Below are 13,869 nucleotides of genomic sequence, written 5' to 3' on the forward strand. Positions count from 1 at the left end.
TGGTGAAAGTAGAAGTACAGATACTCGTGGTTCAAAATACTCTGGTGAAAGTAGAAGTACCATGGGAAAACCAAAATGTTGCCTAAATCAAACTACAATGAAAACGGCAGGTAATCACGGCTGATGCTTAGAGACTTCGTGGTCATTTTGCTCCGTAAGAATCCTTCCTGAGCAACCTAGACTTCGCCAGACCAATCAGAGGAAATCCGTGTGAAGATTGAATTATTGTTCCTCTCTTTTGTGTGGAGCTTTAATTCGTTCTCACCTCTTAACCTCCCGTCTTCTGGAGCTATGGGAGGCAGAATACTGGATGTGAGCTTCAGTAATAATCAGCTAATGGCTGCGGTTATGTCGCCTCTGGGAGATCCTTTGGTGGAGAATTGACAAAACAAGATATACAATTGATCTGATGAGATGAAACTCAGCAGAAAGGAGAAAGCAATCAAAGCAGAGAAGCTAAGGGAGGTTGTTTTTGAGGAACGGGAGGTCTTTTCGTGTGTATAGGAGACCCTCAGGGCGGCTCGTAAAGCCTCTTTTCACCAGGATGTGATGTCACACGAGGTGCCGGAGCTGCCAGATGAGGAGGATCAATCTTCCTGACACTTTCATACCGCTCTGTTCCCACCTGGCTATCATTTCAGCAGATCGTAAATATGTGGAGGCCAGTGCAGTCCAAAGTGCTTCACATAGACATTTCACAGGAAATTGATAAAACACAGAATACAGATACCAGTAAAAGACATCAAAACAAACTACACATATTATGGAGTAGACATATAAAAAATATATTTAGATTAAACGATGAAATTGTACATTAAAGTAGATTTATTCAAGTACTGTATTTAAGTACAATCTTGGGGCCTTTTTATTTGAGAATTTCAATTTCATACTTCTACTCCTCTACAGTTCAGAGGTACATGGTGTACTTCTACTCCCCTACATGTATTTAATACCTTTAGTTACTTTACAGATGTGGATGAATGATGTGAAATATAATCAAGTGTTAAATCAGACTTTAGTTCCACCTGGAGTAAATCCACAAGCTACCCTGCAGTATACAAAGTCATTCAAACTAGCTGCACCTTTACCAGCTTTAAGAACACTTTCCTGATCAATCATTATAAAACATATCATATCTATTATTCTGAAATGGACCAATCTGCACAATGACTACTTTTACTGTCTTTCACTATATTTTGATGAGAATACTTTTCTACTTTTACTTGAGGAACATTTTGAATGCAGGACTTTTACTGAAACAGAGTATTCCTACACTCTGGTACTTCTACTTTTACTCAAGTACAAGATCTGAGTACTTCTACTTTTACTCAAGTACAAGATCTGAGTACTTCTACTTTTACTCAAGTACAAGATCTGAATACTTCTACTTTTACTCAAGTACAACATCTGAGTACTTCTACTTTTACTCAAGTACAAGATCTGAGTACTTCTACTTTTACTCAAGCACAAGACCTGAGTACTTTTACTTTTACTCAGGTACAAGATCTGAGTACTTCTACTTTTACTCAAGTACAAGATCTGAGTACTTCTACTTTTACTCAGGTACAAGATCTGAGTACTTCTACTTTTACTCAAGTACAAGATCTGAGTACTTCTACTTTTACTCAAGTACAAGATCTGAGTACTTCTACTTTTACTCAAGTACAAGACCTGAGTACTTCTCCCACCTCTGCAGAATCACGTCTCTATGGGAGTTAAACTGCAGTTTCCTCGCAACTACAGTATTTCTGAGATCTTGCATGGTGCATTGTGTCACCACCTCCTCCTCCTCCTCCTCCTCCTCCTCCTCCCCCTCCCCCTCCTCCTCCTCCTCCTCCTCCTCCTCCTCTCCATTGAATGTTAATGACTGTCTGCAGCCTTTTCCCTCGGAGTATCACAATCTGCTGCAGTAAACCGAAGCCTTCGTGCTTTTTGAATGAATGCCGAAGGACCTCAGATCACCTCGACCTCTCTTAGTGAGCGATGACACGCCGTGGGTTCAGAGTGGGGCGTGTCTAATCCACATTAAAGCAATAATAAGATACTGTTTCTCAGCGTAAACGATATAATTGGTGAATTTAGAGCTCATTAGTATAGAGATATATCTAAGTGGTGAGTAATGGTCCTAATTCATATCCTGTAGTTTACATGTATTGCGATTTAGCACCACTAAGAGTGCAATTCGCTAATCGACCTCAGCGTTACGCCTACATTTGTTCGGATTTCTTATGAATGATCATTGTGTTTTAAGCTCTTCATCATTGGCATAAAAACATGTTTCTCCAGCCAGCATTGGGTCAACTTTCTGACATGTTTCCAGAAGCATCCTCAGCTATTGTTGGCGCCAAATATGATTTAAGTAACGTTAGCGTGGCCTGAACTGAGCCCGTTGAAATGCAGCTCATAATTGGCTAACCCCTGGCTCACAGGAAGCCGTGACTGGACCCACTGAGAGAGGACGCTGTGGTTTCAGCCTCAGGTGGTCCTCCTCTGTGCAACCCTTTTTTAAAAAGCAACTTTTCAAATGACCAGGCGTAAATCACCCACACTGACGCTCAAGGTGGAGGACGAGCGCGTTCTTCTTCTTTCTAAGCGCCAAGCAGTGAGAGGCAGAAACTGGAACACACGGGCCGTTTCTCAATGTCGAGTAAAGCTGCTCCACTACTTCAAGCATGCTACGTCATCCAGTGGCGCCGAATCACTGTTTAAACGCCCAGCATGCGTGTGCTACCAAGCAAAGCCTCCTCGACATTGAGAAACGGCCACTGTGACCTGAAAGCACCTAGCTGTGATGTCAGGACAGTAAAAAGAGACACGCCTTTCCAAGCCACGAGCAAAAGCCGTCATGTCTGTTCTTCATCCCCTTCCGCTGAATCATCCCTCGATACATCATTGAACTCGTCTAGACCTTATCAAAGTTTGGAGACATGTAGAACACAGACACTCTTTCTCCCTGAAAACACTTCAGAGTCTGAATAGTTGTATCATCCCTGCAGATATTTGCCCTCCTCTGGGAATCCCCATGCTTTGCTTCTTCAGCCAAAGGTCCTAATATGTCCCGTATGCTGAGGCTCACTGTGTGCCACTCCCTGTCACGGTGAGATCGGCTGTGACACTCCTCGCAAATAATCTCACAAATTCACCAGCAATCGAACAAATATCTGAACCCTAACCTCGCGAACTCTTAAAGAAGCCCCGTTGTGCTTTTCTCCCTTTCCTGTAGTGTGTTATATCAGTTTTGCTGTGCATGTAAACGGTCTGAAAAGGCTCAAATCGCTGTGTTAAACTGCAGATCCCACGTTGTCTCCCTTTTTGCTTCCAAACCTCATTAAGTCATTCAAATATCGGGATCCTTGGGTCGTTACAGAATGCATTTCAAAGTTGTCAGCATGCTTCAGCAGTATTCCTGTCTGAGAACAAGAATATCCCCAAACCCCAATTACCTCTGCAGCATTTAACCCCCCGGTGTATCTGCTATTTGGCGAAGTCTATAAGGATTAAATTATACAGCAGATAAAGTGAGGCTTTGTTTCTGGGAAGCTGAGTCATCTCCAAAGCAATACTCCAAAGACACATCTATTTTTACTTTCATTGAGAGCCATTTGTTAGCTGGAAATATCCCACAGCATGTGTCCTTCAGTGCAATCTGACATGACTCTACTGCCCCCACCTGGTAGCAGGAGGAACTGCATCGGTTCTTGTCAGTCCAGCTTTAAGAGGTGATTCTGTGCTAATGAAATCTGTTGGAAGGCGTTGTTTCAGTGCTCCGGGGGTTGTGTGTCAAATCCCTCCTGCCATTATTCTCTTTTAAAAAGCTCTTCCTGAAAAGCCTGGACATCGTCTGTGACACCGCCGCCACCCTCGCCTTTTTATTCCCTCGTCTTTCACTTGACCCTTTCCACTTTCATCACTGAGAGTCTGTCACTATGACAACAGTGTCTGGCTGGTGAGGTGGCAGACAGACATCCCCTCTGAATCCTCTTATCACCACTAGGGGGAGGATCAACAGGGACGAACAAATGAACGACAGACTGTCTTGAGTTGCTAATAAATCTAAAATAAGAGTAGCGGAAAGATGAATCCTATTTCTTGTATGGCGAAGTAGAAAATACAACACAGCTTTATTTATAAAGTGCTGTACAGTCAAACAAAACATACAACCAATCACACGGCTCAGCTCACACACCATAAACAAGTCACAACCGTAGACAATTTAAAAGCAATAATCTACAAGCTGTCAATACGCTAAGAAGGAGAAGAGGTGGGTCTTAAGAAGGGATTTAAACATCCCTAAAAGGTAAAGACAATATACTAAGGTAGCTTAAACTCAGGTAATATTTCAAATAACTTGTGTCCTTTTTTTAATGTTTGAATTCTTGTCTTTCACAGAGATGTTAAGGCTGGAAACATTCTCCTCGGAGACGACGGTTCAGTGCAGATTGCAGGTATTTACCCGTCGACACCAACCTTGATTTAAAATGTCTGTTTTTGTTTGTTTCAGCCTCTATTAAACTGCCAAGTGCCAATGGTGTATTTATGCATAGGAAGCCTTGTCCGTGGAAAGCGACCCCTTCTTGACTTCCTGCTTCAGGTCCTTTCACTGTGCTTTTCTCTAATGAATACTCTCTGTTTCCCTGCTTCAGATTTTGGCGTCAGTGCCTTTCTAGCAACAGGTGGTGACATGACGAGAAATAAAGTGCGCAAGACGTTTGTGGGAACGCCGTGCTGGATGGCCCCCGAGGTCATGGAGCAGGTTGGTGCCAAGTTACAATCATTGAAAACTCACAACTTTAATCAAAATTTATTTTATCTATTTAAATTCATCAAAAAGCTGCTGTTTTTCTTTGATTTCTTTACTGATATAAAGGACAGTATTTTGTACTTTAAATACAACGTTGTCTACTTTTTGTCCCTCATTTGAATATGAGATAAAGATTATATGTTTCTTTTTCCACAGGTGAGGGGTTACGACTTCAAAGCAGATATCTGGAGTTTTGGCATCACAGCCATCGAGCTTGCCACGGGGGCCGCGCCGTATCACAAATACCCTCCGATGAAGGTGAGGACACTGTGGAGCTTTCCTACTTAATGAGTTAATGACACGGAACAAATGCCATCTTTGACTTCCTGTGAACGCAGCGAACGAGATACCAAAGGTCTGTGACATTTGAGTAATGCTGTGTGTCCAGGTCTTGATGCTGACGCTGCAGAACGACCCCCCCGCTCTGGAGACCGGCGTCACGGACAAAGAGATGGTGAAGAAATACGGCAAATCCTTCAGGAAGATGATCTCCATGTGTCTACAGAAGGACCCGGAGAAAAGGTGTGGATTGTTTTTAAGAATACCTCTCAAAGTCAACTTTCAGTTTGTGTGTACAGACAGAGGGATCGAAATACCGTTTCCCACAATCCCGAATACAATATCAAAGATATATAAAAAAAAAAATGTATATACACAATCAAAAGACACATTTATACATATGTGACCCGCTCTATCGAAATCAGTCGGAAGTCTCAACGGCTCATTTCAAAATAAACGTGGATTTGTGTAAAAAAAATAGTTTTTCGGGATTCGGCTGTTTTGTTTCATTTTAAATAAACAAAGTCTTGGCTTTCAGAATAGGAAACTTTTATTTCCAAAATCACACGATAAATACATGTTTGAATCTTGTAAAGGGAAGAAGAAAGCTCCCCCTCGCCACTCTGCTGTTCCGCAGCGCCGCCCCCCCTCCCTCCGGCTGAAATTATGAATGTAAGGCGTGTAGTAATCATAGATAACACGGCAGGGTCCGTGACAGTTTGTTTTCATCTGATCTCAAATAAACGAGGTAAATACAACTTTGAAGCTTCGGCATAATTAGAAGCGGAGAACGGAGTAACTTAGCGTCACAGCAGCCGGTGTTTCTCCTGAGTGTTTTCCCCGGGAAACAAACACAATACACACACACAAACGCAAAAATACACACACACAAACGCAAAAATACACACACACACACACACACACACACACACACACACACACACACACACACACACACACACACACACACACACACACACACACACACACACACACACACACACTCGCGAGCTTCCCCCATACCAGTAATCCAAACAAAAATATTTTCCCTCCGTACCATTTTGATCATTTGCTAATAACCAATCAGATCGATGGATTCCAGAGAAGAGGAAACTTTGAAGGCCTTTTTCTCAAAATGATAACTCGGTGACAGTCATTATATAATGTGACATATTTTGCTTAATATTTGGAGTACAACATCAATCCTGATATCATTAGAAAGCTAGGAATCTCCTCTTTCCAGCAGTGTACACAACTCAAAATTTGTCTTCGGGTCAATGCGATGGAGCAGGTCACATATGCACACATTTAGACATAAATAAAGCACAACAATCAATATATACGAAATAACAGTCACTTCAATAACTCTTCACAAGTATTAAAGACTCGTTTGTTCTCTTTCTGCTGTTTTCCAGGCCGACTTCCATAGAGCTGTTGAAGCATAAATTCTTTCAGAAAGCAAAGGTAGGTTCTTCTTTAGCTCGCTGCGGACCAGAGAGTCAGCGTGTCAGCGTTTTAAATCCTGCTGATAAAATAGCATCTGAAGAGTTTAAAATGAAGCTGCTCTTTGTAGGTTGTTTATGAATCCTAATGCATCACAAGATGAACATTAACCAACTACTTTCCCTGAGATAAGCAGTGAAACTCCAGCTCTGGCTGCACACCACCCTAAAAACTGGGACAACTAGAGTGCCGACTCAGCATGTCTCACTGCTCAAACACAATCTGATTGGTTTTCATGGCCTTTCTCTGGACCTGCAGTACTCTGTGTGGCCAGCAGAGGGCAGGCGTTGTGGTTCTTTTCATGGATGTATAATAAGAAGGTTATTTTATATAAGGTACACATTTTTATTAATGAGGAAACCTGCAGATGGGACTAAAATGGCTGTCGAGCAATCGGCGATTATTGATTTGCTCAGATTCAAAGTTTTTATTGAGTTAAAGGTGGGGTAGGTAAGTTTGAGAAACCGGCTCGAGATACACTTGTTGTTATATTCCATGGAATGCTCTTAACATCCTGATAGCAATGAATATCTTAAGTGCTTTGAAAATAAATACATAAAAAATATCATCTGTGGAAGCCGTAGTGCTGTAAAAATCACGACCAATCATCTGAGCCAGCCCGGCTAAAGTAACTGGATGGCCTACCTGCCTGTCAGCCTTCCATCTGTGCACAAACTTATCTCGTGCCCTCATTGGTCATGTGCGCGTTCTTGTGTGTTGGAGGAGGGGCTCTGTAAGGAAGTGGCAGATTTTTTCCGGCTGTGTATTTTCAAATTCCAGCGCACTCGAGCTGGTTTCTCCAAAATGACCTACCCCACCTTTTAGTAGACTATAAGCATGCATGATAGATACAGCTAAAACAAAATGTAAATTAAAATACTGTAAAGAAGTTGGTCCAAATCTGCGTATACTGTATGTCACTGTTGGTAACACAAGCAAAAGTTGATTTGACCGTGAATGTTGGGATTAAAGTGAGCTTTTCATTCAACCAAGGTTACATACAATAAGCAGGAATTGATATACTAAAGAAAGCATGACCAGAAGTAATTAGGTTTTCAGATGAGATTTGAAACTAAAGAGACCTGACCCTCAGTGCTTCTTGCACCTTGAGCGCTGAGGTCACTGTTGGTGGAGCCCTATTCTGCAAGGCTTCAAAAGTAGTTATTGGATTGAATTCACAACTTGACATGAAGCCAGTGTAGCTAAGAGTGTTAGTAAAGCACATTATAGGTCACAGTTAAATGACTGAATCCTTAATCAGATTATTTCCTTTCCTCCTGACAGACCCATGAATATCTACACGACAGGTTGCTGCAGAGAGCGCCCACAATAACAGAGAGGTCGAAAAGGGTAAGACGTGAGCGGTTTGAATCTACTCTCTGCTTTTATTAAAGGTCACCTATTATACAAAACCCATTTCTCCATGTCTCTTCTACATCAACATGTGTCCCCTCTTCTCCATGTCTCTTCTACATCAACATGTGTCCCCTCTTCTCCATGTCTCTTCTACATCAACATGTGTCCCCTCTTCTCCATGTCTCTTCTACATCAACATGTGTCCCCTCTTCTTCATGTCTCTTCTACATCAACATGTGTCCCCTCTTCTTCATGTCTCTTCTACATCAACATGTGTCCCCTCTTCTTCATGTCTCTTCTACATCAACATGTGTCCCCTCTTCTTCATGTCTCTTCTACATCAACATGTGTCCCCTCTTCTTCATGTCTCTTCTACATCAACATGTGTCCCCTCTTCTTCATGTCTCTTCTACATGAACATGTGTCCCCTCTGTGGAAAGAGACTCTGAAAGTTTCAGGAACAAAGATTCTCTCTCTTTTTGATCCATTTCTATAAAAACCTGTCTGAAAATGAGCTGATCAGATTTTGGCTACTTTATGATGTCATAACGATGTTTTGTCTTGTGTAACCATTAGCCAATCAGCAACCAAGGTAACCCCCCCCCTTATCACCTGAATCTCCTCCTAGAGCACCATTGAGTTCTTTTTAACCAAATCTCTCTCAGAGGGGCGTGGGGAGGGGCTCCTTATTTTCATCTAAAGTAACAGACAGAGAATCAGCACTTTGGAAACAGGGCTGAAACAGAGGGGATTATGGGTAATGCTGCAATGACCTGTTTGGTGTTTCAGCCAATCAGAGACATGTTGTTTCCTCAGGTACGCAGAGTTCCTGGTTCAAGCGGTCGGCTTCATAAAACGGAGGATGGAGAGTGGGAGTGGAGCGACGACGAGCTGGACGAAGAGAGTGAAGAGGGCCAAGCAGCCATCGCTGCCTTAAGGGTGAGAGACACAGCAAACCTCAGACAGGAAGTTATGAAGCCCTCCGACAGGAAGTTATGAAGCCCTCCGACAGGAAGTTATGAAGCCCTCCGACAGGAAGTTCATTCAAGATTCAAGGCTTTTATTGTCATTAGCACATTAGTTACAGTGTTGATATGTCAATGAAAATCTGAGGTCACAGGCTCCTCCAACAGTGCAAGTAAATATAAATAGTGCGAGGAGACTCTCTATACAAGTCTTATTATAATTATTATTAATAATATATATATATATATATATATATAGCCGAAGAGATTCAGAACAATGGTTGCGTCAGTTCCTATTTCTGTCTGTTTTGTCCCGAAGCTTCGCCCTGTATTTTCAATCTCTATACGATGTTTAAAGTGTCCTTCCCATGTCTGTGCAGTAGCATGTGTGTCCTTTGTCTCTCCACTGAGTGTGTGTGTGTGTGTGTGTGTGTTTTGTGTTTGTGTTCTGTCTGACGGCCAAGGAGAAGCAGGTGAAGCCTGTTAGTGCCACCAGGCGACAAGTGCGCTTCACCCTCCCTCTGGAGCTGCCCACACACAGGGTTGTTCACTCGCACCACGATACAGATGGCATTCCCCTAACAAGGAAGCACTCTCAAGCACGTTAGCTTTAGCGCTAGGAGCCGCTATAGAGGGCGGGAAACACTCGATAAGGAAGTTGTTGTTAGAGATTCAAAGGCTGTATTGTCATATGCAGAGGACAGTGTAGATATGGAAGTATTAAGTAAGTAATGCAACATATTATATATAGGACTTAAAACACATTTTAAAAACAGTAGTGATGAAGTGATGCAAGAAGAGTCCGAGTAGAATGAAATAGTGCAAGATTATGATTATAAGTCCACATAACTACATTCATACATTTGTTAGATACCTCTTCTTTAAAAGCTTAAACGCTACTTTGAGTGTGAATCAACATGTGTTTAAAGACCTGAGAGTACCTTTCCTGGAAGCCATCTGTATTTCCATCCCTCTTTCTAAATCACTTGTAATGAATACTGACCAGATCACAAGGCAAATGACTTATCAACCCTGTTTTTAATTACAGCACTAATTACCATCAAGGGATTCAAATTTGACCAAATCTCTTCTGCTTTGATGCTTTTCTGGCACAAATGGGCTCTTTTGGTTTTGCTTCTGATGCTACTTGTTGGCGACTGAACTTCATTCTCTTACACCGGCTTTATTAGCAATATATATTCATACAATAACATCCTAAACACGCAGTCACTTTTTCGATTCACCGCCTCTCAGGTTGTCTTTATTTAGGTCTGCAAGGCTACGTTTCTAGTTGGTTTCAAATCTTTATTTTAGTTGAAAATGAACACTTTAGCCGCTTTCACACCAAGTACTTTGCCGTACTTAGTTCCCAGCACTTAGGCCCCTGCCACACGAGGACGACCGAATATGACAGTAAACAACTGCGGAAACGATAACGGGTCCCAAGGTGGATAGAACGGCACATGCAACGCTCTGGGGGGTCCAACAGCTCCGTGTGCGCCCTACGATCTTTTTCTGATAATGATGACGCAATAGCCCCGCCTCTCGCCACCTCTGCTGCTCACCCCCGCGTCAAAGTAAACTGCACACTGAATTCAGATTATTTATCATTCTCTCGATATGGACATAAACGCGAGTGAAGTCTAATCTGACAGGACGGAGACACGCAGCTCTGCTCACCTGCAGCTCCTCCCGCTGTGATGCAGCGGTGAACGGAGAAAAACACACACTTCAAGTCAGATCACCACCCTTAGCTATTTTAATTACCTCTCAAACTACCTAAACTAGTTATAAATATGTTTATTTTTACTCTCGGGTCACTCATTACTGGATCAGCTGCTGCATGAGACAGACACTGACGCTGTCAGAAGAGAGGGAGGAAAAAGAGAGGCTCCATGTATTATATTATTATATTATATAGATTCGTTATCCATTTGTTTTAAAGCTCAATAAATAACAAAGAAGACCTTTGACCGGCACTTTTATAATTTTGTCCGGAAGATTTAAACTTTAACACACGTTGACTGGCGAAAAACTCTGCCCGGTTCCCTCGGCCCCCACCGCGGAGAATAAACAGAAGGGCAACCATGACAACCATGCTTCTTCGCTGCTTTTGTGGAGGAAGTTACAGCGCCACGTACAGGCTCCTGCATGTACTGCAGCTTCTCCAGCGGTTGGAGCTAAACAGAGCTGTCTCGTGTGGACAGACACTATCCGGTGAACATTGCGTGTGAACGGAAGCTTTTTTGCGTTTGCGTTAATCCTATGCGTTTAGCCGTATGCGTCCTCGTGTGGCCGGGGCCTTAGTTCCCCCATGGAACTAAAGAGCCGATCACGTTCACACCGGAATAAGTCCCTGAGGGAAGATTACGCAAATGAAGCCGCTGACGTCACTTCGTCTTCTTCTGCTTTGGGTTTACTGGCATGCCGCAAACCACTTCACGGCGTATACTGCCACCCGAAGTCCCCGGAGTTGGGGACTGGCTTCAGTAGACGCTGCTGGGACTCCCAGCAGCTTCTACTGAAGCTTTCCGAGTAAATCGCCAGAACGCCGACACCTCCTCATCTCCACCGCTCCCATGTTTTTTTTTTGTGTTGCCATAAATTAGTCTCTCTCCGCTGGTGCGCGGGGCTAATGCTAATGCTAATAATGCTAATGCCAGCAAATACAATGGCGGCTTCAAAAAGCTTTTCCGAGATTTCCGGGGCGTGGTTTGCAATCCGTCCAGCCAATCAGAAATTTTAACTTTTTTCTCGCCAGGAAAGTACCACCTCTAGCACGCACTAAAAATGGGTGAAAAGGTTCTCATGAACTAAGTTCTCTATTTGGAGTGAACGCAAAATCCCAGGAACTATCAGAACTAAACGGGAAAAGTACTCCGGTGTGAAAGCGCCTTTTGACCCTCTCTATCTAGATTTTTTGTTCACTTACTGTATGCTGCTTCTCTGCTTTTCAAACTCAAACTAAAAGCAGAAGTGCTATAGAATATGTATTTCACTCGTTTACAGCTCAGATTAGCATTAGCTTCATGATATATCAAGTAATTAGATAGGAATCAGTGTTTTTTGGCTTATTATTGATGTAAATATGGAGATACAGATACAGTTGTGGTCAAAAGTTTACATACACTTGTAAAGAAGGGACATGTTACCCAGTGGTGGATTTAGGATTGTAGGAGATTCGGGGCTTATCCACAATTTTGAAGTTGTTGATAGTATGCAGACTACTGTCCCGCAGCTGCTGCCTCTCTGTTGGACTCCGGTACTGCACATTACTCACGAGACGTTTTTCAGTTAAACATTCGGGGCTTTTCAGAAAAGATCCGGGGCTTGAGCCCAAGTAGCCACCCCCTAGCGCCGCCACTGATGTTACCAATTGTTATCATTGCTGTATGTATATTTTTGACCCAGCAGATTTTTATAACCATTATAAATTCATAAAAGAACCAAACTTCATGATTTTTGTTTTGTGACAAAGTAGTATGTGCTCTAATCACAGATAAATAAGAGTTGTAGAAGTTATTGAAAAGTAGAGACAGTCATGAAATACATGTTCTTTACAACTTTTGACCACAACTGTATATAAGGGGTTACTGCCCTGTTAGACAATGCATAGCTATATCAAACTTCTGTCATTAACACAACATATCAGCACCAAGTCGTGAAGCGAATCTGGAGTTCCCACAGTTCGGATATCAGTGCATTCACCTTAACGGATGACCGATAAATGAGGACAGCAAATGCGTTTTAATCCGTCCACCTCTCTGCTTCCTGTGTGTTCTTTGCATCGTGTGTGTGTGTGTGTGATGTTGCTTTGCTCTCCAGCGTCACACTGATATCCTCTCTGAGTGTTGTATTCTTCTCTCTGTCTCTAACAGTCTCCCAGAGTGAAGGAGGGCTCTCAGGACTCGGAGGTGAGCTTTTAAAAGTGATTTCTTGACAGCAGCAGCAGCGTGGTTTCTACACAGCAAATTACTTTATTCATAGTTATCAGTCTTTCATGTGTCATTCATATAATGTCAGTAGTACAGGTTAAGTATATATGTTCTTATGTATATGTTATAACTTGCTTTATATTTTTGGTTATTGTTAATTTGTAAATTAAACATTCCTCGTTTATTTCTAGTCTTTTTTATTTTCATTGTACAATGCCATGTGTTTTCATTCTGCTGTCACTCAAACATGTCATCAATACAGTACTCTCTTATCTTATCTCAAGTGAAGCAGTGATTAAAGTGTAACTCATTCTGCAGAAGGTGCACCTTGCTGAAAGAAAGGCAGGTTTTCCTATCAATTAAATCATTGTTGATCCTAAACATCTTGGTTTCTTTTTTGGAATATATCTTGTAAAACAATTAGTGTTTCTTTAAGACATAGTAACTGTACATGTACATCTTAAGTTTGTCTGTCCGAAATGCCTTCGAATAAAAACAGTAAAAAGTAGGAACATTAGGGAGTGATCAGGCCTTCACAGTCAAATCTGGCCTATGAGGTTTTACGAAATCAGTCCACTTTCTCCATCTGTCAATCACAAATAGTTCCAGTTTGTGATTGACAGATGGGTTTCTTCTTTTCTAAGGTAAAAAAAGGTCTTATTGATATCCATCTTCTCTTTAATGCATTTCTCCAGCCGTCCTTCCAGACTCCAGAGCCTTTAAGCAGTCTGCCCCCCCCGCTGACCCCAGGTCAGGCAGATCTACCTCAGGCTGTTCCACTGCAGCCCCCCACCCAGGCTACGTCTCCCACCACTGCTTCTCTCTCACAGGTGAGCCCCCCCCCCCCCCCCGGCACTCCTGTGGGTTTATTATGTTTCATTCTGCTCTAAAGCCTGTATCTGTTTGTGTTGACAGGTGCCAGCCGCCTCAGGAGGGGTCAACTCTCCCATTAGTTTGGTGTTACGGTTAAGGTGAGTTTTCCTATTGGTGCATACAATAAGAGGATAGGGGCCAAGCTTTTTTGGGAATT

At 42.4% G+C, this 13,869-nt stretch overlaps 1 protein-coding gene across 3 annotated transcripts in view; it reads left to right on the forward strand.

The window, feature by feature from the left end:
• The window catches only part of oxsr1b (oxidative stress responsive kinase 1b), a 53,199-nt gene that overhangs the window by 35,825 nt on the left and 3,505 nt on the right, over positions 1-13,869 (forward strand). For 2 of the 3 annotated variants that reach the window (XM_079661080.1, XM_079661082.1), the window contains exons 5-15: positions 4,390-4,445; positions 4,644-4,753; positions 4,958-5,059; positions 5,190-5,323; positions 6,496-6,544; positions 7,868-7,933; positions 8,756-8,878; positions 9,369-9,446; positions 12,783-12,818; positions 13,535-13,669; positions 13,755-13,810. In XM_079661080.1, the coding sequence (XP_079517206.1) occupies positions 4,390-4,445; positions 4,644-4,753; positions 4,958-5,059; positions 5,190-5,323; positions 6,496-6,544; positions 7,868-7,933; positions 8,756-8,878; positions 9,369-9,446; positions 12,783-12,818; positions 13,535-13,669; positions 13,755-13,810 (945 nt within the window). The remainder of the gene's footprint in view (positions 1-4,389; positions 4,446-4,643; positions 4,754-4,957; positions 5,060-5,189; positions 5,324-6,495; positions 6,545-7,867; positions 7,934-8,755; positions 8,879-9,368; positions 9,447-12,782; positions 12,819-13,534; positions 13,670-13,754; positions 13,811-13,869) is intronic. The other variant, XM_079661081.1, reaches the window with a different exon arrangement.

This window comes from Notothenia rossii (assembly GCF_949606895.1).
Source record: "Notothenia rossii genome assembly, chromosome: 12".
Classification (NCBI taxonomy): domain Eukaryota; kingdom Metazoa; phylum Chordata; class Actinopteri; order Perciformes; family Nototheniidae; genus Notothenia; species Notothenia rossii.